The following is a 26067-nucleotide window of genomic DNA, read 5'->3' as shown; positions in this document are numbered from 1 at the left end:
CAGACTGTTTTTGCTTGGTTTTCACTTTTATTTTATATTTTTGTGAAATCATTTCCTTGTGACAGTAATTTGGGATTTCATGACTGGCTGATGGTTACATGCCAAGTCCAGAGGGAGGGAAATAGAAAATGTTGGCACTGAAAACCAGGCGTTGTTCAGGGGAAGAGAAACATGTTGCGCACTTTTGACAAGCCTTCAATATATTCAGTTGCTGTGTGTGCGTTTGCACTCTGAGCTTTTATAAATCTCCCCCTGGCTGCAGTGGAGACTTAACTAATGATTCTCAAGTCGTGCAAGCAAGAAATTGATCCCAGATTACGGAAAAACAACAGATCTACGAGAGGACAACAGGATTTGGACCTGCAGCTCAGCATTGCCAGCACACAAAATGTCAAAATATCTCATTGTGTGGATGTGTGTCGGTGTACTGTCCACGCTTCTGCCAGCTTTGGGGGCCATCGAATGTTCAGAGAAGGAAACACAGCTGAGACTGAGACCCAGAGTGGGGCCACAGCTGACCAACTGCTTATTGGAGTGCACCCGGATGACATACTACAAAAAACTGCAACTTCAGGACAATAACAACATACGGCTTGAAGACTCCACAGAAGGTAAGCAGCCTTGGAGACATTGTCATTGAGGGTTGGCTGCAAAATAAAATCTTTTGAGAAGAGCTTGTTCTAAAAATAACCAGCGCTCTGTGTTGAGACTATCAAGTTCATTTTCCTATGTGAGCGACTGACATTGGCCTGTGTTTTGTTAGTCTGTATATGTAACGATCTGCTGTGTGAAGGCCTTCATATATCATCTCTTCCCAGGGGACCTCGGGGAATACTGCTGGTCTAAGGAGCTCAAGTGTACCCTTGGGGAGAGCTTTCTGCGTGCCTATGTGGTGTTGCCCGTGGATATATCTGCTGCTGGACACGAGCAGCTGGAAGTTAAAGCCACTGCCCCCGTTGTCACCAAACTGCACCTACACGCCAGCCCCACCACAGTCGCAGAGAGCTGCGGCCTGCGTTACGATGTCACAGAGCACTTCAGCACAGGGGAGTCAGAGACGTCGTTCTGCGTCAAGCTCGGCACCCAGGAAGAACGCCTGGGGGACAGCGTTCTCAAATGTCCTCCCTATCTGGTCACCTTCTGGCAGAGAAGTCCAAACCAGTCCAACCAACAAGGTGATGGATAAAACATCAGCAATGGAATAAGTTCTCAGAACTTTTACCTTAGAAAAAAAGCACTACTGCATTAAATTGTTACTTAAGTACACATATGTAAGTACACGTATGTAAGTACGATCTAGAACCCAAAAGTAAGTCTTTTTTGATTATTCTTATTAATGAATTAAGGTTTAAGCAGCATTTTACAGTTGTAGTTTGTTGAGGTTAAGTTGATTTATAATAATTGGATATAAGGTTGCAACTAATAATGATAGTCATTATGTATTAATCTCCTTGTTTTTTTCCTAATTGATTAATTGTCTTTTCCAAGTTAGAAAACAACACAAATACCACAATACCATTTTCCAAATCAAAAAGTAATTCTAAACATTATTAAACATAAAAGCAGCAAATTCTCACATCTGCAAAAATTTTTACATAATGTTACTTATTTAACCTATAATAAAGCATCGTATTTCATAAAAAGCCATGCTTATATGCAAAACTCTACATTTGTTAAATATCTATAGTTATTAGATACAATCAAAACAAAACATTCCTTATCAATATAATAATATAAAGTATTATTAAGACAAAATACAGTATTTAAGCACAAATACTTTCAATTTGTACTTGAGCACAGTACTTGGGTAAAAGAGATTATAGTTACATTCCACAGCTGTTAAGTACAAGGTTAACTGAATACTGGCTGGCGGTGGGGTTGATTCAACATGGCATATATAAGCTATTAACTTAATAAGAACTGCATCTAAATATGTTAAAGTTCTACTTATATTATAACCACGACAAACAACACACACAGTTATTGGTAAATCGATGCAGGATCAGAATGTAATTTATTGAAATGCTACTAAGATATTGATTGTGGGCCCTTTTGAGGTTTGTTTTTTATATAGGTTCAATTTGAACTTTTCCTCTTTACATTGTTCTGTGTGACGGATTTTTGTTGACAAAGGATGCTTTTTTTATATTTACTTTATGTACGTGATGCAGTAATATTCATCATTTTGCATTTTTTTAAATTTTATTGTCAACATTAAGTTTCTTTGGATGTGGTTCTCTGATGTTTTGGACGCGCAGCAAATGATATTTTTGTCTTTCAGTTTCCTTTATGTGATGTTTAAAGAATGTTCTCGTTGTGAAAGTCCTTTTTTCCGATTCCTATTACAATTAACTGCAAAACAGATACTTTTGGACAAATTGTGTTGGAATCTTCTGAGATATATAGTATTATTATATTTGAAATACTACTAGTACAAACTATCTGTGTGTATCCTGTATGTGTTTGTCTGATTACTGTTCAAGTAAGTCTCCATCATCCTGCCACTGATCATGTGGACAAAATGGAAGCATGAAACAAGAACGCATGGAGTACCACCTACTGGCTTTTATGTAAAATAACAGAAATACAGAAATATTGTGCTCGACACTCTCCGACCACTGGATGGCAAACTAGTCATAGGGCAATATTGTGTGTGTGTGTGTGTGTGTGTGTGCAACCAGTATTGTGTATCAAACACTAGAAGGGTCCAGTTTTCTTAAGTTTTTATGCAGTGGATAATCACAACTTATGATGTCGTCATTAAAGCCAAATTTGTTAAGGAACTAATTTTATTTCCAATATAACTTTATCTCCAGGATATGAGCAAAACCTTAATAAGAATAAAAACCAGGATATGAATGTGCATGTAAAAATACTCCCTTTTACATATATTTGACTCTATAACAACTTTTAAACAGTCACAGAAATCATGTCTTATATAATCGTACACTTTCAGGCGAGTACACTTACATTGGCACATGTCTATAATATAACAGTATCATATTCAGCTGTCCGGAGACTCGGCTCAGGTCTAAATGAAGGAAGATGGTGTTGGTATGTTCTGTTGGCACACGCTCAGGAGCTGTGTAACATAACCACTCATGGTGAGTGTCCAGTAACTGACCCTTCTCCACAGCCTGAGCTGCAAGAACAGCTACACGAGGACATGCAAGCTAAGTGATTTTTTTAACCCCAGGTCAAACTATTTTCTAAAGTTGTATTGTTGAAAAGCTTTAAATGATTTCTAGGTTGTCTGCTGCAGGCCAAGAGTAGAGCAGGTCATCAGGACTGGTACCACAGCGTTACGGTGCGTCAGGAAATGTGAGGCCTGCCTCGATATGTTTGGTCAGGAGAGTGAATCCCTGCTGGTTTCATCAGACCTGTGAATATGTGTGACACTGCACTGACAACCTGTACAAATGTTGGGACACATGTTTTGTAAATGCTAAATTAAAGCATTTTTGTGACCAAGTTTTTGTTCGTTTTTCACTCATTTTGGAGGTAACAATTCATATAATGGTGTCATAAAATACATACATAGTTCATCTATTCACTTGGGCCATCCCATAAACCTTATGTGCAATGCTTTCGATTCACATATTGACATGGACAAAATAACCCAAAATTAATAAATAAGCAGATCATTTAAATGATTCATATACACATATACTCAGGATATGACCCAGAATAAATTAAAGCATTGATATTTGTTTTATTATATTTGGTGTCATTATTTAAATCAAAATCACCTTGGTTACATATTTCTTGATACAGTCAAATTTAAATATGATTCCAGTTTTACATGGCACATGAGCTGAGAAAAAATATTGACATATTGAATTCATATCCATTATGATAATATCACAGCAGGTGGTGCATCTACCATTTACACTGGAGGCCAACTGGGAGCCAACTTTTTTTTAAAGCATACCATGCATGACAGATATTCTCATATTAAAGCTATTTTTTTAGTTTTTAGTAGTTATACTTTCCCCCCCATTGGATTAAAATTATTTTCTCAAGCACTTGTGTAAACAATAAGAAAATACATTGGTTTTACCTGAAGGTCAAAGTGTCTGGTATCAGAATCAACTACTAACTTAAAATATGCTTTGAATTAAGTTCAGTCTCAATCAGCGGAAAATTTGATTGCTTTTTTGCAATTATATATATATATATTATACAGCCAGACCTATACAGATTTTTGGAGGCAGATGCTGATGCCGATATTAGGAGTGGGTAGCATTTTTTAGAAACTGATATATCAGTCCATATGTATATATATATATATATATATTTTTTTGCCAATCATTCTTAAGAGGAAATGTGATTGAGACTTGCTATTTAACAGTTTAACTACAAACTTAACTTCAAACAAAAAAGAAAACACAAATACAAACAAACATATAGAACTTGAAATGAGAACAGAAATATGGTATTGTTACATAAAGTATAAATCTAAATGCACATTTTTCCTGCATTGTTTATCTGTTAAATAAAACTTAAAACATAAACACTAATATCAATATATCTGTGAGGACTCATATCAGCTGATCGGCCAATTGATATGTTGATTTTATATCAATCTATATATGGATACTTTTATAGCTTTTTAGGCTCATTGTCTATTGGCAGTGTGTGTGTGTAAGGACCTGAATGAACAATAGCAGAAATTTACTAAACAAGTAAAACACAAATACAACCAAACGTACTTGAAATAAGAGAATAAATATTTTTTTTGTTTTTGTAAATAAAACATAAAGATAAATGCACAGTTTCCTACATTTTCTCTGTATAATACAAGTTTTAATATTAGTGCATATCTGCAAACAGGGCCACTGATATCAATATGTCTGTGAAGGCTCATACTGGTCAATATTAGTAGGCTATATATACATACTATAAATATACTTTCTTAGGCTGGTTGCAGTAAGAACCTGAATGATCCACACCAGGAATTAAGTAAAAAAGAAATCTGCCACTCTATCACATTTTCTTTCAAGGTTTGTATCATTTTTATTTTTGTGATGTTCAGACTGAGACAGTGATGGGTTGAGACTGAGACAGACACTGAGACACTGATGGGGACAGACTGAGAAAGTGATGGGGACAGACTGAGACAGTGATGTGTTTAAACCATAGACTAAAGGTTTGAAACTGAGACAGTGATGGGTTCAGGGACAGACCGAGACAGTGATGGGTTCAGGGACAGACCGAGACAGTGATGGGTTTGAACCATAGACTATAGGTTCAGACTGAGACAGTGATGGGCACAGACGGGGACAGACTGAACCAGTGCTGGTTGAATGAGGACTGCTGTCACCTCAGGTAAACATACAGTATGTAATGACTGTACCATGTCTGGCACGCAGGGGTCATGGTGGAAACTCTGGCCAAACTGTGGCAGTAAAGCAGAAACTGTGAATAATAAAGATCTTAACGGGAGGATTCGTCGAGCTCATAACACATTTAAAGGGTTTGTGGTGAAATGAGCGCTTCGGGGGGGTCTGGTGACATGTGTGTGCAGCATTGAGTGTATAAATCCCAGCCTGGTCCCCGGGTGGCTGAATAGAGTAGAACAATCCAGCAGCAGCAGCGGCAGCAGCGACAGGATCGACCCGGACACAGCTTCGCTGTTAGCAGACAACTCTCGCACCCTGGCGGCCTGACAGTCGCTTTAAATGGACGGAGCCTCCCCAGCGCTGGACGATGTGAGCGGCTGAGAGCAGCGGCTCGGTGAGGACTGTCACAAACACATGACAGCCAACTTCAGCTGCGGGGAGAGGCGCGCCATGGCATCCCAGCCGAGGTAGGCACACACACACAGCGGCGGCTGCTAGCTGCTAGCTGCGGGACGTTAGCCTCCCCAGCCCAGACTGGTAGTAATTAGCCAGGGAGCGTTAGCCGCACGCACACATACACACACACACACGCGCGCACACACACACACACAGCGAGTGTAGCTGGGCTTGACACCGCGTCAAAAGTGGAGTTTTATGTAGTTCGAAAGTCAGTCAAAGTGTGAGGAGTTGTTATTGTGCTTTAGCTCGTTCGTCAGTCCGGGCGAGGAGCTGGAATCTGCTGTGATTTACACCAGCTGCTCTGTTTACACCGCACGATCTAAGCAAATTCACGGTTAAAGTTCACGTCACGGATCCTTACACGCTAGTCTCCCCCCTCACCCCCCCACCGTGTTGGACTAACTTAGATTCAGTTGGAAAACAGCGGAGCTCAGGGTTGAACACGGTGGTTAGTGACGGATAGTTTCATTTAACAACGATCTAAGCACGATCTGGTCAAAATACCAAGACAGCAACATGGGACGATATCGATAATAATCACGATGTCGCGGTGTCATGTTACAGTGTTGACTTTAAAGAGACTCAAGCTTTGAAACTCTTCTTCATGAGCAGAGAACGATGAACTGCAAATCATTTTCAAATCAGCCAAGTGTTCTACCTCCTCACTGTGCTTACACAATGCATTCATATATCCATATTTACTGAACCTTTTGATATATTGCGATTGATTACTATTCAAGATTCAAGTCTATTGTTGTTGATATTGTTTGGAGTGAAACAGTGACCGCCCACTTTTAAAAACAGTTCTGCTTCCAGAAGTAAATTTCCCATGCATTTTCTCCCTTGACGTTTCAGAAAATCCGTAAAATATTGATTTACAATTGAATTTCAACACTTATTGACATTGTTCGATCGCCACTCCAGAACGCCTCTGGTTCCCGCATTAAATTCCTTCTCATTTTTTTCCATCGACATGTCAGAATATCTTGCAGAAATTGATTATTTCTTCTGATAAAAGTTGAATTACGACAATTATTTCCCACTTTTAGGATGGCTCTGATTCCAGAATAAATTTTCCCTAACCTTTCAGTTTCTCCTCTGACATTACAGAAAATCCTTATGAAAATAAATTTTTGACATTGACTAAAATGAAAGTATAATGATTATTTGAAATGTTTGAAAGAGACGAGCAAAGACTGCCCACTTTTACAACAGCTCTGGTTCCGACAGTAAATTTCACATCCCTAACCCTAACGCTGCTCCCCTGAAATTTCAGAAAATCCTTTAATATGGATAATGCCAATAATATATGACCGCAGTGACCGCCCACTTTTTGAACAGCTCTGGCTCTATAAGTATATTTCTAATTCTTTTTCTCCATTTATGCTTCAGAAAATCCTTATGAAAACTCATAATTGCTCTTCAATAAAATATCAAAAATTATTGCTATTGTTTGATAGAGTGTAACAGTCACTTTTAGAAGCCCAGAAGGAAATTTCCCATTTATTTTCTCCTGACGTTTTAGTTTGGGTTTGACTGTTTCAGTTTAACTGTGTCTTGCATGTGCTTTATTCTGGTCGTTATTTCACCTTTTATTCTACAATCAATCAGCTTTTGGTGTTTTCTGTAATAGGCAAACTGGTATCCTCTGGGTTCTGTCATTCACCATGGCAGTCAGGGTATCTGCAGGTAGTTCCCTCAATAAGGCCTTAGATGGTATGGAAAAATCATACATTTCATGCAGCTGTTTTGAATTTTTTCGCTGTCCTACACAGAAACTTTATTCATGTTTTTTTGTATCTGCTTGAAGACAGTCTAAATAAAAAAGTAGGTTTGCTGTGATGGTGGATTATACAGCTGGAGGTGGTTTAATCCTGTTATGTGGAGTTTCAGTCAGTGCCATCAGATGTGCAGCAGACATTGTTGCTATTGCTAGCCACAGTAGCTGGGAAGCTCCATAAAATCATAATCATTTAATGAATTAATTGTAGGCCTTTATTGACCCTACTGGTTTTCTGAGCATGGGAAATATAATATATTACATTTTATGCAGCAAAACTCAAACTCTTGATTCAATTAAAATGGTTATTAATTCAGCAAATGATAACTTGTTTTAAAGGAATATGATTTTTCTGCTGATCCTTACAGTGGTACGGGGTAAGCTTTGTGCTCTCTTGTTAAAATACTTTTTTTTGCAGATTAAATTATTATAGGTTGCTCATTGTCAAGATTTAATCTTGCATGCTAATTCTGGACAGTTTTTATACCGAGCTAATAAAAAACTCAAACATATATACCCTCAGGCGCAGTTTCTAATATATATCCAATATATATAGACATACTGCTTATGCAATGTGTAAGCACAGTGAGGAGGCATAGCACATCTGTCTCATATTTTAAAAATGTTTTGCTGTAGAGTTTAAAAGAAGAGTTTCCCTCAGCTTCCCTCAGGAGCAAAAACTCTGTCTTTTTAACTTATTGGGATAATAATTATCAAGATTGACTGGTATGGACATTTTTATTGGAATATTTGGCCATATCGCCCAGTCCCATCATCAGCACTGACAGTCGTCAACAAAACCTATGTTTGTTTTTATGACTAGACAGTGTCTGTAATACAGACCCGGTACTTCCCCCCTGGGTCTGTGTGACTTGGCAATGCCACTTTGTGATGTCCTTGTAGTTGGTCCAGTCTCTCTGCTACTATAATGAGTGAGTGCTCATCTGTTTGGCTCAGTCTCAAATCTGCATTGCCAGACTTGTTGCCATGGAAGCGTCCCACTGGGAGGGTGATCAACACTTTATTTTTGGCAGGAAAATCACAACATTTCGAACTGTAGATTCAAGTGTTCAGTTCACTTCAGCATATTTAAAGCATTAAACAGGGGGCTGGCGGCTGTTCCACAGTATAATTTACAAAGAGTAAACTATTTCTTTTTACCTTTGGCATCCTATCAAGAACAGTATTCGTTATTATCCATTTGATGCATGTACTGTATGGGCAGCGTGCCATCTTTGGGGACTAGAGAGAACAGATGTGTATGTTGTGGTGAATCCTCATGGCATCTGTGAGTCTAATTACACTTGTCTAGATATGATGGGCACTGTCTGCTCTCCCCTTAGACGCCGCTGCCATGCCCCTCAGGTAGATAAGTCTGTGATAAAGACGCCATTTATTTGCAGTCTCTAAATGTTATGGTGTCATCAGACGAAAAGTCCTTATTCTGAGGTTTATAAGTGTTTGAAGTCGTTATACAAAATCTAAAATCCAGATGTAAGGAACAGGCGGTTTTCCCATCAGCCACAGAGAGTAAGAGCATGTCATTCATGTTTGTGTGATGGTTGGATTTCCATTCTAAAATGTAATGTATCCCCACCTCTGGCATTTAAAAGGATAATTGTATTTATTTAGTGTCATAGTGGAAATGATGTTCTCACAAATGCTTCTTTCAGTGTATACAACGAAGAAAGGCACCTTCTTCGTCTCCGAGCATGGAAACTGAGGAACCAAGAAGCCAGCCAAGCCAAAGAACTCAACCCTGAGAATGTGCCTCTCTTTGGGGAACCATACAAGGTAAAAGGAACTGATGTTGTAACAGTTCAATACCACAACAGTACTGTGTGCATTTCTACTACAATGTGTGAGGAACAGTTAAACGCTGCCGCAGCCTCATGATTGTTGGTCCAGTACGTTAAACATATGTACTGCCCAGTGATAAATGATCAGGTAGAATGCAGTAAATATGCTAAAGGTTTACTTCAAAAATTGTTATTAATGGAGAAACAATGAGAAACAAAATGGAAAATGTATGGTTTGGTTTCAGAGGTCAGTCAAAGAGAAGGATATTTGCTGCATGTAATCAAATTCATATTTTACTAGCAAATGGGAAATTAATGATAGTTAAAAATTAAATGTTATGTAATGTTATGCCCTTCACTGCTCTACCCCTGAGTATTGGCCAAATCTAGAGTTTTTGCAAAAAGAATATCAACTTTAAAGTTAGAATAGATGGATATTTTTACTTGCAGAGGAGGTGGCTGGATTTTTTCCCCCAATCTTGAGTTATGACTATACTCTTCTTCTAGAGCTGCAGATGAACTCACTAGTCTACATAAAGAGCAGCAAAACCCAGGGCCAAAAAAAAGAGAGCAGCAAATCAGTAGCTGACTGCAGGTGCACAATAATATTTGAAGGAGTCTCAGATGAGCTTATCAATGTTTTTTTCAACTTCCTCCATTCAATCATCTGGACTTAGGCAGTCGGACACAATCTGTATAGAGATATGTTAGTAAGAAAAAATCCACATGAAACTGTAAAAGTGAAGGGAACAACAAATTTATTTTTGAAAAATAAAGAGAACATTTTGGTCTCATACCAAGAACCACACGGTTGTTAAATGATAACATTTAAATCTTTGCGTTGAAAATCTTTTCCTGTAACAAGTATCAGTTGAGAATATAAGAAAGTGCAGTCAGACAGGGAAACAGTTTTCAGAGACTTCAGAAACACTGACGAAGAAATTCAGAGAAAACATCAATGAGGACTTTATGCTTGCTGTCATGTGAAAATGTACTCTTATCACCAGGGTGTTCCACTGATTTCTTACAACCAAGGGCTAAATATGTTGTAATCATGTTTTAAAAAATCAACTTTTTCTGAACTGAGATACGTTGTTCATGTTTACCACAGCTTAATGTTTGTCCCCTCTCATTGTAGACAAACAAAGGGGACGAGCTTTCCAATCGGATCCAGAGGATGCTGGGCAGTTACGAAGATGTGAACAATCCATGTCCCCTCACCATCGAGCCTTCATCCATTCCTAGTTATGTAACCGTCTCGCAGTCAGATCAGGGTCAGACAAACACCGATAAATCAACCAAAGGTCCATTCCACAACCAAATCCATTACATGTCAACCTTAAACCAGAAATGCCCCTCTAGTAGCAGTTACTCCTCCCAGCCTATGACGATGTCCGCATCGTCTTCTCCACACGGACATGGACATTCATCCACTGTCTTAAAGACTTCCTCGAACCACAGTCATCCTGGAAACTCGGGGCATCAACAGAAGAAGAGTGAAGTCTTCTCAGATGTCAGGGTACATGTCAGCCTTCCCCAGGAAATGTCTGCTTTGTCTCCTGATGTTAAGCCGCAAGCGTTCCTACATTCCAGTAACGACAACAACACTGACACTGACACTAAGGATACCTTCGATAGACATCAGCATCAGGAGTTCTCAGATCACCCATCTGAGTCCACCAGCACCATGGACTTTACCACGCTGAACATTAAGCTGTCCCCTAAAGATGTAGCTCTGACTCAAGCCACCAAAACAAACGCACTACCCTCCCAGACCTTCCCCCCACTCCTGTCGTGTAAGCAGCCCAGCGTAGTCATGACCCAGAAGCCAACAGCCTATGTGCGGCCCATGGATGGTCAGGACCAGGTGCTCAGTGATTCGCCTGAGCTGAAACCTTCGCCAGAGCCATATGCACCATTGTTAATCAGCAAGTCCAACCCGGGGAAAATAATGATACTGCCACAGTTCTTGGAGGTGAGTGTATTATCCTAGATCTAATAACTGTGACATGATATCTTATTGTTTAAAATGTAATATTGGTTGTAAAACAGGGCATCAGTTGTTATGATGAGAAGATCAACAGCACAGTTAAATCTGTACGGTAAATATAAAGCTACAATCTATAGGCAGTTAGCTTAGCTTGGCATAGCTTGGAAATGGAGCAAAGTGTGTTTATTAATTAGTTTTAGGAAAATGGTAGGTGGATATATTTGAACAGACCCAGGTTTTTCTGATGCCTCCTGTTTCCAGTCTTAAAGATTAGCTAAGCTATCCAGCTGCTGGCTGTAACTTCATGTTTAGTACACAAACATGAGCAAGCCATTCAATGGAATTTTCCAAAGTGTTGAAATGTCCCTTTTAATAAAATAGCAAGAGGTTCATAATGAAAACCAAAGCCTATCTCTGAACTAGTGGAGACTTTAAAACTCCAATTGTGTTCCTTTTTAAAGGTGGCTTAAACTGTATAACAACTACAATGGCAGTCAGTGGAGCGCATACTGTACCTCCGCCAAGGGTAAACAGTCACCTTAAATTCAATCATGCTGCACCCAATTTCACACACTGAAAGAAATCAGTTCCCTAAATATGCCATATTTTTTTCCCCATCAAGTGGGAATTATTCCCTGTGAAAATGTTGAAAAACTCCACAACTTGCAATGTCTTTCATACCTACACATATGTACATATACATAATGTTGAACCCTCCTGCTGAGGTCGTAGGTTTGGTTGCAACCCGGCCCTGCTATGCACACTATTGTGACAATAAAGGTAAAGTGCCCAAAAAACATTTAAACATAAATTACAAATTGAGTAAAATGTACACAACCAAAGTTACAGCTAGCTTAGCTAGATTTGAATGGGATCTTTGAATAATATTTCTTTAATTTAGTTATAATCTGAAAGTTTAGTTTAACTGTGGCTTATACTTCAACTACACAATTCAGTATAAAGTAAAGACCTGTAGTAGAGTATGTAGGATTTACTGCACTCCATAATATGTGAATGATTCCTGCTATTTGAAGAAAGTGGTTTCACTTTTGAATGACTAAACTTACTTGTTCAATAATGGATGCTGTGACGTACTGCACATGATTGTGATGTTTCTTGAAGCACTTGTGTGGTGCTTCCAGGAACTGTGGGGGAGGTGGTTTAACAAGGATAGTCCTCCTGATAACTTCTCTGCACTCATGTCTGGGCTTTGAATATACTGTGCATTAGTCTACGGCGTTTTGTGTCTGCTGATTTCAGGATGGTCTCTGAAGTCTCCTCGTAGTTTGGCTGTTTCTGCTTGACTGTTCAGGCGTTTAAAAAAGGCCTTGGACTCTATTGTTTTGGAGTATTTGGCTGAACTCCAGTTCAACTCTATTCATCCCTTCCCTGTCACACGTAAACACACACACACACACACACACACAGCCCTTGCACCTGCAGCTCTCTGCACCTCCCCCTTAACCCTCCTGCAGCAGCAGAGCAGTGTTGAATGTGCTGCTGTTTTCAAGGCTGGGACTAATCCAGTGCAGGATAGTTGAGCAGTGACTCATTCCCCTTTTTGCTCACCAAGCCTCCTGAGTTCACATCTGGACTCTGTCGTGCAGTTTCTGTCTGAGGATGAGTTCGGGCAACAATACATAACAGGGAGAAGTAATGTGTTTAGCAGTTGTGCTTTTTACCAAACTGGATCAATGTAGCTGTCATGGGTCAGAGAGCAGACTTCCTTGTTCAAACAGTGTCGAGACAATGTCAATCAGGCATCTAGTTTACAGTCAGACTGGTGTGACCAGTGAAAATGTGTGATAGTGATACTGAGCAGATTATGTTTGCAGAAGCATGAAAATAATCACATTCCTGCATGGTTCTGGAGTGCATAAGACATTTTGTGAAGCAGATCAACAAAACAGAAAAAAAAAATTCCCTTCTTGATACCTGGATTTTGCATATCATCAAATACCGACTTCAGAGCAGATACCAGTGCAATATAAAAAAAAAACTTTAACAGTTGTATATATTTACCCTGTAGGGAAGAGATGAATGCTATTGTTGTTGAATGGCCTGACTAAGGTTAAACCCTTTGAACAACAAATACAAGGAGAGAGTGAATGCCATAGAACTTATTTTATCATCCAGATTGACAATAATAACTGAAAATGAACACAAATGAATTAATCTAAGAATGTACAACAATTGCTTCCTTTTAAATAGCTTGAAACTGAACTCTTGCATGCGGCACACATCTCTGTTTAACTTCCAGTGTGAACTATTGCCAAACTGCTGACAATTGTTGTTAGTTTTGGCTAACGCTACCAGAAACCATTTCTTTGCTGCTCTGAAGACAGTAGTTGCCAGTGGTAGTAGAGTGCTGCTGCTGTGATGGCGCGGTGGAGAAGAAGTGATTTCCAGGAAAAGAACATTGCAGTTTTATCCGGGTGAAACTAATAGTATCAGATTGGTACATAGATTTGAGTACTCAAGATGCATGACCCTGCATTTTTGGGTGGTATTGGGGGGGCATTTCGGAATCTGAATATGTCTAATCAATGCATCGTTCCCAGCAAATATATATTATCCACCATGCATTTTTCAGCATGTAGTCTCATTTCTTACTCACTCAGGTGCATAGCATGGCATAAGTGGTGAGCAACCTGCCATTTATGTTTTTTTGTGTGCATACATGACCTTAGCTGCCTCTGATACCTTCACCCCTGGGATCAGCAGAACAATAAATGAGCTTTGTCACCAACTTGCATAACTGCTCTGGGGGCCCGTTCACTCTGACCTTATCTCAAACATTGTCCATTCAGAAGGAAAAACCGAAAGAGAGATCTGAAAACAAACTGAAACGCAGGCTGTTGACTCATTCACTCAGTGTTTACGTGACGTTGGGGTTGGCCTACGCTGCTGCCTGATTCAGGATATTGCGACACTGTTTGAGGCTGTAGTTGGTAGAGATGTAGTGTACGACTGCTTTATGTTGACAGATGTGTCTGTTTGTTCACTCCATTCTATTAAGTTATGTCGATTATTTTTCTCTTCTCTGGACTGTCAGTGCTTTTAGGCCTGTAGCACAAAGACGAAAGTGGACATTTTTGAAATTTGCCAGATAGAATATGTTCACAACACCTTACACTAATCTGTGGTTTTACTATGCTGTATGTACTGTAATTTCCCTACAGATTACATTCAGAGATTATCCGCCATGAATCAGATTGTAAAATAAATGACAGCCTCTTGTAATGCAAGTGAGGAATCTGAGATTGTGAAAGGAATATTTTATGTCTGTTTGGTTTGTTTTACTGTTTTATTCCCATATTAAATCATCATTTTATAATTGCATGTAGGTTTTTCATGGTGATTTCAGAAACTCATATTTCTTCCGTTCCTTTCTACAGACAAGGACAAATGAAGCTCAGTGTGTTGAGGACATCTTGAGGGTAGGTTCATCTGTTTACATTTTAATTCATGACTCACTGCTGTCATAAAACTGTAATTATGGTAACAGCCTATTTATATCTCACATTTTAGTTCAAAACACAACAAATAAAGCCCACAAATATGCATGATAACTGACTCACTTACTGTGTATGCCACCCAACCAAGTTCCATTCACACACGTGCTAGAAAAGCTGCTAAATGCTATGCACATGCAACTTTTACTAATGCAAAAATGATCAGAGAAGGTTATAAATCCCATTCCAAATAACATATCAAATGATATTAACATCAAACTGAAATTGACAGTAAAGCCATACATGTAAGACAAAACAAAAAACTATATGTAGCACTCACTGATATAGAAAGGAGAAAAATGGAGTGAATTAAGTATCAAATTTATCAAGTTTATTTTTTCATCAATTGAATAGTTTTAGTTTGTTAAAATGTCATTAAATTATTGAATTAAGATGTGTTATGAATTAATTCGCTTTGGAATAAATTCATTTTAACAACTATGTTTTTAGTTGCTCAATAGCTGCTGATAAACTTTTCTGTAGCTCTCTTCTGTCTCCTTTGGCTGCTTTACAATATTATCTTTATCAGTGCAGTTCTTTGTTTTTATGTTTTTTTTTTTTTATAAAGTGTGAAGAGAGCCCATCTGCATGAATTAATGTTGGTTATATAAAGACTAACATCTGTTTTGTAGTTGGACTGTGCTTGTAGGCTCCTAACACATATGACACTCTTTTTATTTAACAGGAAATGACCCACTCGTGGCCTCCTCTTCTGACAGATATACCCACAACAAGCATAGACAAACCCTCCAAATCCCTGTTCTCAGCCAAGGTAAGTTCAAAAAGGTTGAGAGTAATTGAAATCTATCTTGCCCTGCATCATTATCTTACCAGTTGAAACACAGAAATAAATCCCAAGTGTAATGGCACATTAAAATGTTCAGATTTGTTCAGATGTAGCTTATCTTAGTTTTCAATAAAGTAAATGCTAACCAGATCAATATGATTATATCTCTTTGACTTCTTCAAGTCAAATATTTCTGTGTGTTTCTGCCAATCAATATATGTTTTTTTGGTGTCGTGGAGGAACACACTGACAGTTGTCTGGAGGCTTTGGTGCCAGAACCAATGAGCTGGAAACACTGCAGATGTGCAGTGGCCTTCCTCCCAATCAGAAAATATACATACACAACAAATGGACACATGTACTTTGTGGCTACATTTTTGTTACACTTGCTGTGGTTTCGTTTACATATTTGCAACTCTACACCCAGAAGTCAAAATTTAAACTTTGTCTTAAAATATGAGTTAAAATAAATTTAAAAGATATCTTTAACATACAGATTATCACATTGTTTGATGGACACCATCATGCACAAGGAATAAACAGTTTTGATTTATGACCTTGTGGAGTTTTTTTTCTCACCACCCTTGGCTCAGAGTTTTCCTCACTGCACTACTGCTAAAATTGGTCTTAAAGTATTGAATTAGAATCTTTATTCTCGTTCAACAAAGGTCGGTTATTGACTAAGTTATTAGTTCTGTGTAAATGTAGATCCAAGGGTACAAACTTAAATGAAACAAATCTATGACTTATATTAAAGATTGTTTTTTTTTCTGTCCAAACAGGAAGCAGTGCACGTCTCTTCATGCCTGGGACAAAGTGAGTAATGAGGGAAGTGAGCAAAGTAGAATTCAGAGAACAAGGATACAAAATTTAAATCATCAATCCAACATCGAATAGGAACCAAGGATTGACTCTTTTATGTCTGTAGATGTTTTTAGAAGACAGATTGATTAGTCATCATATCACTTTCTCTTCTCGACCTTTAATATTCATGGTGTTAAAGCAGTGTCTCTGTTCTACGTAACTTGCTTCTTCAAAGCAATGTTTCTATGGTAACTTGTACTGCCAGATTGCCCTATTCTGTGAACTGACCACAAAATGCCAGAGGAGAGAAACAGCCCTACAATTTTATCTCAAATTAACCTCATCTCAGGGAAGGAGACTGGCATGTCGCAGAGAGGAGGGGTGAACTTTCTTCAAATCTCTCACTTCTTTCTTTTTAAGACTCTTCTGTTTTTGTTTGACTTTTATTGTTTTAATCCATCTCTTACTGTACCTACTTCAGCTCATTCATTTCTCTCTCATGTTAGCTTAATGCTTCATTGACTTTAAGGGCTTCTTCTGAAAAATGAGTCAGAACTTCTGTTTACATTCTTCCAGCTGTTTAAGTACATGCCAGAAAATCCTGTGTTAACAACGGGGTGATTTTATTTTAGCGACATAAACCGCCCAGAAAAATAGAGCAAAACAAAAGCTCATGTTTTGTTCATTCAGTGACCACAATAAGTGTTAATTTTACACTGCAAGATATGAGTTCAAAAGCCAAACTCTGGTAGTCGGAGTTATGATACACTTACACTTCGTGGTAAAATTCAACTGTCAACCAGCGTTACAACAGCATATTTTATCATTAGAGTAGTCAGCATTACTTCAAGTCACCTTCACTAAAAGATGATGTTTTCATCCCTGTCCGTTTGATTGGTTGTAAACAGGATTACAAAAAAACATCTGAATGGATTTCCACTTGGTGGAAGGATGGGGTATGAGTCAGGAAAGAACTATTACATTTTATTGTAGATCTGGTTCAGGGGGCGGATCCAGGATTAGTTTTTTTTCACTTTCTCTCAACATGGTGAGATAGGGTGTTTTTCAACATTTTCACTGGTTTCCCAGGCAATAATTCATAGATCCTAATGAAAACAAAACATATCCAGCCTATTTAGGGAACTGATATCTATGAGTTATATCTATTTGCTTTAAGGGGCATTCTAGTTCAGGACTGAATATTAGTAAGCGGCAGGTTAGTCAGTTAAGTATTTGTGGGGAAAAAAAGCTCAGATGCAATGTGTGATCCACATTAGTGTTTACTGACATGTACTCATGTTGTCTCATTTTGTTTGTTTGCTTTTCTCTCCAGAAAGTTGTCTCTCTCCTCCTCCTCCTACTCCTCCTACTCCTCCTCCTCCTCCTCTTTCTCCTCCTACAGATCCACTGCAGCTCAACCAGCAGAGCGCCTTATCGTAAGTGACTTAGCTCCTCTATAGGACATTTTGTTTGATGTCATTTTAAAACACTACAGAAGACAAGCAACTAAACTTTCAGTCCCAACCACTGAAAGTAACTGAACTTAAAAGAGACTGTTATATACTTGTAGCTTCCATGCAGTTTAATAAAGCTATAAAGACATGTATATAAAAAAAAACTGTCTGTTTTTAACCAGCCTCAAAGCTGCGGCACATTCCAGCGGGGTAGAGTCAGCCAGCTCTAGCGACTCAGAGAGCAGCTCAAGATCAGAGTCGGACAGTGAAAGCACCACAGGAGAGCCCCCACTGAGCAGCACAGTTAAAACTGAGGTAATTTGCTGTTGGTCCCTTTTTGTACATCTGCATTAAAGGTTGAACGTGCATTCTCAGAACTATTTCCTTTTGCTCTTCGTCGTGTGTCTTTTTGTAGCCTGAAGCTCCAGCGGTGAGCCATGGTGACTGGCAGTTGGGGAACTGGATCAGGTCCAACCAACAGAGCTCGAGCACCGACTGTCAAGGTGGTACCCATGTCTCTGAGAGCCCCTCTCACAAACGGCTGTTGCCCACTCAAAGCTCCAAGCACTCCAGCGTAGAAGTGGTCGACCCCACCAGGGATTCTAAGCCTCAGCTTCCTACTCACCAAAATGAGCTTGGTGACAACCATGCAAAACTCCAGCAGTGCAGAGAAAGCCATCAGGACAACCATCACCAGCAGAGTAGCAAAAAATGCCCTCCTGCTGATTTCAGGAGACCGTCATGCAAGACGCACTCCTTGAAGCCAGCGAAGGAGGGCGGCCAGGATCCCAGTGAAGCAGCTGTCAGTGTTAAGTGTGAGGACGTCGTAGCCACAAGAGACAAAGACCTGTGTTTCACAGACAGGCCCAAGGTAAAGACGAAAACAAGACACTGCAAGAAAAGCAAGGATGGGGACTCTAAACATGACAGTAAAAGGACTTCTAAACACATGTCTCTTGACAAGCGGAAGGTCGGATCCGAGCCTCAAGTCAAGGTGGTTCTGAAAAGTCTTTGTCCATCTTGTGGGGTGAAATATCCCAACCCTTGCTCCTGCCCCACACAGACTCCTGCTCAGCCTGAAGAGCCGTCTCCCGACCAACCAGTAAAAATCCCCTGTAGCAAACCCAAGGCAGAGACTATCTGCCAGAAGGGAAACAAGAGACCTCCAAAAACATCCCAAAAACACTCAGAGAAGAGAGCGCAAACAGCCAATGGTTCTCAGGACCTCCACAGGCCTCCTAGATCCCTACTGGTGAGGATCGATCTAAGTCTGCTCTCAAGGGTCCCCCAGACATCCGGCAACGAGCAGAAGATACCCAGCAACGCAAAGAGATCAGCGCTGGTTGTCGAGCCAGACGGAGGGGGCGGTGATGTCTCTATAACACACAAACCCAGCAAAAGCAGCAAAAAAAGCACAACTTCAAATGTGAGAAAGGTCCAGGGCTGAGCATGCGTTTACATAATCAAAGTTCTGTTTTTATTATAATGTGTGATTTGCTTTCTTCTAGGTTGAGGGAGACAATAAAAATCTACCCAGGAAGAAAAGGCGGCTGGAAAACAAGAATACCTCTTCAGCTCATGCTTCTATCAAAATGGAGTAGGTCCCCTCAAACAGAAACATCCTATGTTTTTCTGCCACATGATGCTAAAATGATGGCGTCTATGTTTGAGTCAGTTCAGTCTGATCACACAGGCTCTCTGATCTTTTTTTTGCAGAAGCTCCAGCAATCCAGCGGCGGATCGGGAGACAAAGAAGGCCAAGAAGAAGCCTGTGTTGACAACACTCAAAGACTCGGCTAAAGACTCAAAGTTACACAAGCGCTGCTCTGCGGAGACTCTGGAGTCCAGTAAGGAGGCCGCAAAGAGCAAGGACTCCGGCAAGCACAAGAAGAGGAGTGAAAAACACACAGAGCGCCTCCACTCTGAAAAGGTAACTGTCAACACATGAGCACCTGCTGTAAGCATTAAATTAGTCTATTGCGTTTTAGTGATTGTTTCCAGTGAAGAAGTTTATTAATTAATTTTTCCACGACCGAACGTTTCCAGCTAAAGCCTCCAAAGTTCTGCCCCACGGTCCCATCGTCTTCACAGTCCAACCAGGCAGTTTTGATCAATAGGCCCTTGCTCAGGTTTGAGGACAGGTGAGATTTCCTTTATGTAGATCTGTTAGAACTTTAGTGAACTTTTTTTTCCAATTTTAATGTCTTATAAAATCTTGCGGCCCCTGACCCTAAATTGCTGTACTTTCAGTTTATTCAGATCCTTATCTGGTTGTGTCTGTTTTATTAAAGAAAATTCTCCAAACAGAAACGTCTGACATTGTAACCACAGATTTATAAAGGACAGAGCTGGTTTTAGCTATGAACCAAAACTTTGAACATGATTCTGATGGTAGTTGTTACTGACTATGAAATGGGAATATGGTAGGACAGCTCTCTTCTATCATCTTTCTTCGAAGGCCTTGGCTGTAACTAACTCTCTTCAATACAACCCAACTCATCGGAGAACTATAGAGTCAATATGCAGTTTAAAGACAATTGTGATTTTGTCTTTATTAATTTATTATTTTTATCATTATTTTTTATCAAATTTGTGCCACAGGTCTAATTCTCATTTATATATGCTTGTTGTTGCGTTGTCCCTCATTTCGTACTGGTTCTTTCTCCTGCAGGCCGTATCCAGTGAAGCAATCCATAAAGGAGGCAAAACGACTGAAGCACATAGCAGACGCAGAGGTGGGGTTCTGTTTTTGTTCAGAATTTATTTTTCAAACTCTAGTGAAATATTAACAGGCCTTCAAATAACCAGTAAACACTGCATTTGTTTGTTGCTCCTTCTCTACAGTCAGATAAGCTCAGTAAAGCTTTCAACTACCTGGATGCTGTCATGTACTTTGTTGAAAGTGGCATTGCTATGGAAAAAGATCCACAGATTTCAATGTCTTCCTACACCATGTTTGAAGAGACAGTCGATCTCCTCAAGTAAGAACCAACTTCCATTATTACCTTTTAATTATGAGTTTGAATCTTTGCAGAACCATAGAGGCTCCTCCACCTTCTCGTGGACACATTCATTAAAATGCTCTTTTTAATTTCAGCTGAATTTGAAGCTCTAATATGAATGTTTTTGCTCCATAACTGATTTTGATTCGTGCATTTTTCCCTCTCACAGGTTTATCCTGAAACTTAAAAACACAGTGGACCCCTCTGCCCCGCCCTCAGAAAAGGACTTTTTAGTTTTATGGTAAGGCTCTTGAGGGCTGTATACATTTACATTGACTAATTTCAGAGAGGGTTTGATTGAACTATAGTATGTGGTACAGTTGAATATATAACAGTACATTGAAACATTTCTGAAACATGATTAAAAAAAACAGCAAATTGTTGTATGTGCTACTTACATCTGATAGTTAGTAGGTGCCAGTGTAGCGCTTATTTAGATGGACAGTGTAAAAAATATATATATTCATCTTTTTCAATATTTATGACAATAACTGCTCATCTCATTGATACATGAGTTTGGTACATTGGCTTTACAACATAAAATTAGCTTTACTTCCCTAATATCTGTTGATATCAAATTACCACAAAATGCTGCACAGACAGGAAATCCCAACGTTTTAATAAGAAAGCAAATTACATTTTTGTCCAGGTGGATTTATCCTCACAGTTGAATATGTTTTCTCTTTGGACACTTCTGTGTGAAGTGTAGATATTGAAAATATTTTTGTTACTAATCTACATGGTTTGGATTGTCACCATGACCTTTAAAGGACAAGCTGGCTGGATGCATGCATGGATGGATGGATAAACAAATCATGATTATAACTTAATACGGGCTCCATGCAGCTAATAGACAGTGTCCTATACTATGTTTTCTGTTTACTGTAATGACTTATGTGAATCATTAATCATTATTGAATGACATTTCATTGTTTCTTGTAGTTTGAAGTGCCAGTCTCTCCTGCAGATGGCCATGTTTCGCCACAAATACAAAACTGCACTCAAGTATTCAAAGACACTGACTGATCACTTCACTGTGAGTATTAACACGTGACCACACTTCCTAAATGACAGGATTATTTAGAAAATACTTGGTTAACAGATGTCTTAATTATGTAGTTGTAATGAAGTAGAACAGTAGCAGTTATACACGTTGTCAATCCAGGAGTTACAGTTTGTATTTTGTTTAGCCATTTATATTTCTCTTTCAGAATTCAGCTCAGGCAACACATGATCCTCCTGTCTTCCCAGCAAAGTAAGTCGTGTATTTTCCTTGTTGCATTCACCTCCATTAAGTAAAAAGTCGACAGCTGACGTCTTTTCTTTAATACTCCCCTCTGTGGTCGCACCTGTCTCCCTCTTTTAGTGCTGCAGACACCCCGTCCCCGATGCCTGACATGCCGTCTCCTGCCAGCACATCCACAAGCTCAGGTCCCGGCTCCAACCACAGTGGCAGCGGGTCGACAGCGGGCCCCGTCAGTGGCATGGTGGCGGTTCCCCAGGCTATAGAACAAGTAGCATTCACCTACGTCAAAATCACCTCGTTATTCGTAAGCGCTCATGACCTCTGGGAGCAGGCGGAGGTGCAGGCAAATAAAGGCAGCGGTAAGGATGGATGGAGAAGAGACGGTGTTACATGCCATGTGTTACTGGGGTGTGAATACATCTGTTCTTATTCGTAAAGATACATAATTTTGTCAGTCAGGATGTTTCACCCTGTTTTTTTTATAGCGTCAAGTAATTAATTAAAACCAAATTTACCCAAAGACTGAGCACTTGAACAAACATCACCTTGATGAGAACTAATTCAAACAACAGAAACCATCTTTTAGAAAAATGTATTTAGACTTTTTAGTTTGGTCCCCTGTACAATCCACTAACATGGGTGAGGTGGATTTACGACCTATGCTGCTGCCAGCCACCAGGGGGCAACATAACTGGGCTTTATTCTTTCAGAGAGGAGTTAAAAACACTGTTAGTCAGTGTTGTATTACTCCTCAGAGGAATGAGCTGCTGTTTCACTCATGTTTTGAATGTGTGTTGTAGGTTTGCTGACGGCGCTGGACACGGTTATGGGCCCGCTGAGTCTAACTTCAACTCTGAACACTATGGTCCGATATACACGACAGGGCATCTACTGGCTGAGGCTGGACAGCCAAAAGGTAAAGTGACCAACAGCCTGCTCCCCCTGCTGGACACCTGCAACCCCCCCCCTGCCTCCACTTCACTTCAGTGTGCTTCACCGTGATCCCCACCTGAACTGTCCCTCAGGCGTCTTTTTCCTTTACTTCACAAGGACGTCTCTTTACAAACACATGGATGTCATCTCATGTTTGTTTTTAAGGCTGGTTTTGGAAGTTTTTTCCCAGCAAGGAATACACAACACTGACCATTGCACTCGTAATTTATTCTTTTCTCTCATGTTCACTTTTGGAGTCTCTTTATTTCTCTCTGTGATCTACACATTTCATGTCTCGGAAGGTTTGACGTTCCTCCATGTTCCTCTGTCAGCTGATGTCATAGAAATGTCAGGGCTTCATTCAAGAGTGACCTTAACTAGATCTGGACTGAAATGATCAGATTAACTAAAAGTGCCATTTGGTGGTGGTGGTGGAAGCACTGTAACTGATCTGAAATATTCCTATCATCACATTTGACAACCTGAATAATACGAAAAACTATAGGCACTTAGATCATTGTTCATTGTTTTGATTCATCACTTCGCAGTTTCGGCAACAAATTTAGTTTTATTTCTCTTAAAAAGAGATTTAAGTTTCCCTGTTCCAGTCTGAAAGATTGTTTGATTTTGGTCACAGGGAGTCTGTAGTTTTTATAGTCAACATTTCTTTCTCCCACACATCTGGATCCTTGTGTATGAGACTCATGAGAAACCCAGTGTGCATGTCACTTTTCTTTAAGTCAAATTTCATGAAGTTGGTTGCAAAAGCACCAAAGTGTAACTTTAAATCAGCATTAAGTTTATTCATTTCAGCTCGTTCCTTGTTTGCGTCAAATTGTCAATATTTTCAATGCCGTCACATTTCTTGTGCAATAATAATAAGTGCATTAATAACCATGAACTAAAAAAAGTGCCATACTGGTGATGAGACATAAGATGAAATGCATTCACTGCATGTAGGTTGGATTATGTGCAGATTAATGAGACAAAGATCAATCTGGACACAGTCGAATCAAACAGAGCAGGGAAGCCTCCTTTTTAATTTAGGTCATTTGAGTAACCATTGTTGTTTTAGGTCTGACCTCTTTGCTCCTGAATGAAATGTGTTAACCTCGTGTCTCTCGTGCGTGTCGGAGCGACTGATGGTAGGAAACCTCTGAGACGTGAGAGACCGGCGACCCGTGTTGCAGATGCTCTTTCTGGCTGTTGCACTGTCGGTTGGTAATGACTGAGGGTGACTTATTTGTCCATCCAAAGCTGACTTGATTTTATTCTCATCATCTTGTTACAGAATTTGCACTTGTGCCCTTTTTTTCAAAGTTAGACAAGCATAGAAGAAAAGTCTCCATCTTAAAGGACAGGTTCCTTTTTTGTGTGTTTTGTCCTAAAAACGATTTTCACATCTTTCCTCCTGTCCACACTGTCTGTGAAGAGATCCATTCTAAAGGGGAAGATAAACTCCAAAGTTAATCCTAAGCTATTATGAGGCTTGAGCAGCCGGAGTCCAACAAACCAGGGAGGGCATTTTGTAAAGTTAGACCTCATAGACCAGAAATAAAGATGGTCGTCTCCACTTTCTCCCATTTACAGGAATGAGAGGCTTCGCATAGAGATCAACTTTGGTGAACTTTGACCTACGATATACACTTTGCATTCACGAATGTGTGACTGTGCCATAGGAAGGATTCTCTCCTCAGTCAGTATGAACAGAGGAGATTACAGCAACCAATAACTCACTTCAGTTTACACATGGGCATGTTGGTATTGTTTAAATATAGAATTCAAAAACTTTGAACCTGGCCTTTAAGCACAGATGTGTCTTACAACAACTCAACTTTCCAGAAGCCCAAAAAAACGGAATCATTTGACATCCCTGACTTTCCGTACGTACAGTTGTGGATTTAATGGTTTTAATTGGCTGCGTTTATCATGGACGACCACAATCATATAACTGATAAGAAACTACATTTGTGTTCCCTTGTTTGTTTTTGCACTAGTAGGCTGCTTCCCTACATGTTTCCTACACTAAAGTTGAGAAGAAAAAATGGCCAACTGTAGCTTATTTAAAAAAATATATATAAAAAAAAAGAAACACTTTTGTGAGTATTTGTAATTAATTTCATTTGTACAGAAAAACCCCACGTTCCCCGAGACCGGCAGGACTGTGTTAGTCTTTACTCTCTGTTTGTTGTATCTTGATTCTAAGCAATAAAGTATGAGTTTCTTTAGCTCAAAGTTTGAATCAGTGGATGTCATGCTGTAGTTATCGTCGGGTCTCATTGATTCACTGGGGGGGTTTAAAAATAATCAGTATGAAATCAATTATTCGAGAAAGGAAACATTGGTTTAGCTTAGCGCATTCAAATATCGCATTTCTTGAAATTAGCCTCCTGAGGTTGGGAGATTTAGTTGCCTGTTGACTCAGTTCATGTGCGTCCATGTAATTATTGGCTAAAAAGGGCTGAACAAGGACCACAAAGTGTTCCTAGATTTATTTTTCCTCATATTCACGATTATTTTTACCATATGCCACGGAAGGAGGGATTATGTTTACATACATATGATGACATATTGTCTTGATCTTTACACTGCACAAGAAGTGAAAACGCAAAACCCTGGCATTCGACATTCATGACTAGTGCAATCTGTTTTTTTGTTTTTTTTTATGTTCCTGGGTCTTGTCTTTCCAACCTGTGTCTTTGTTTTCATCACCGGGTGTCGGTGCTTCATTTCTGAATTTCTCTGAAAACAAGTTTACACTTCTTGTCCAAATAATCATTTACTGGAAAAAATGATCACGTAGGTTTTTGAAGGATGCTTTTTTTCCTTTTTTGTGAAATATGTAAAGAATTTGTGTTGCAGTGTACACAGATGAATTAAACACTGGAAATGAACTCATTGTTTACTTTTCTTTTACTCAAAGAACACAAGAATGACACAATTTCATATTTGGTGG

The 26067-nt window shown here is 39.4% G+C and overlaps 1 protein-coding gene across 1 annotated transcript; it reads left to right on the top strand.

The window, feature by feature from the left end:
• Nucleotides 1-5259: 5259 nt before the first annotated feature.
• On the top strand, nt 5260-26005 carry aff1 (AF4/FMR2 family, member 1). The gene is made up of 19 exons (XM_035184254.2): nt 5260-5809; nt 9255-9375; nt 10519-11355; nt 14769-14810; nt 15571-15657; nt 16455-16488; nt 17810-17912; nt 18113-18245; nt 18346-19356; nt 19439-19527; nt 19647-19860; nt 19977-20071; nt 20602-20665; nt 20775-20911; nt 21102-21173; nt 21875-21968; nt 22144-22187; nt 22299-22537; nt 22979-26005. Exons 1-19 carry the CDS (start codon nt 5757-5759, stop codon nt 23101-23103), a joined length of 3594 nt encoding a protein of 1197 aa, XP_035040145.1. The 5' UTR covers nt 5260-5756; the 3' UTR covers nt 23104-26005.
• The last annotated feature ends 62 nt before the right edge of the window (nt 26006-26067 follow it).

The sequence above is a fragment of the Hippoglossus stenolepis genome, chromosome 18 (assembly GCF_022539355.2).
Source record: "Hippoglossus stenolepis isolate QCI-W04-F060 chromosome 18, HSTE1.2, whole genome shotgun sequence".
NCBI classification, from domain to species: Eukaryota; Metazoa; Chordata; class Actinopteri; order Pleuronectiformes; family Pleuronectidae; genus Hippoglossus; species Hippoglossus stenolepis.
The sequence above is the reverse complement of the archived record's forward strand: the minus strand, read 5'-3'. Positions and strand labels throughout refer to the sequence as shown.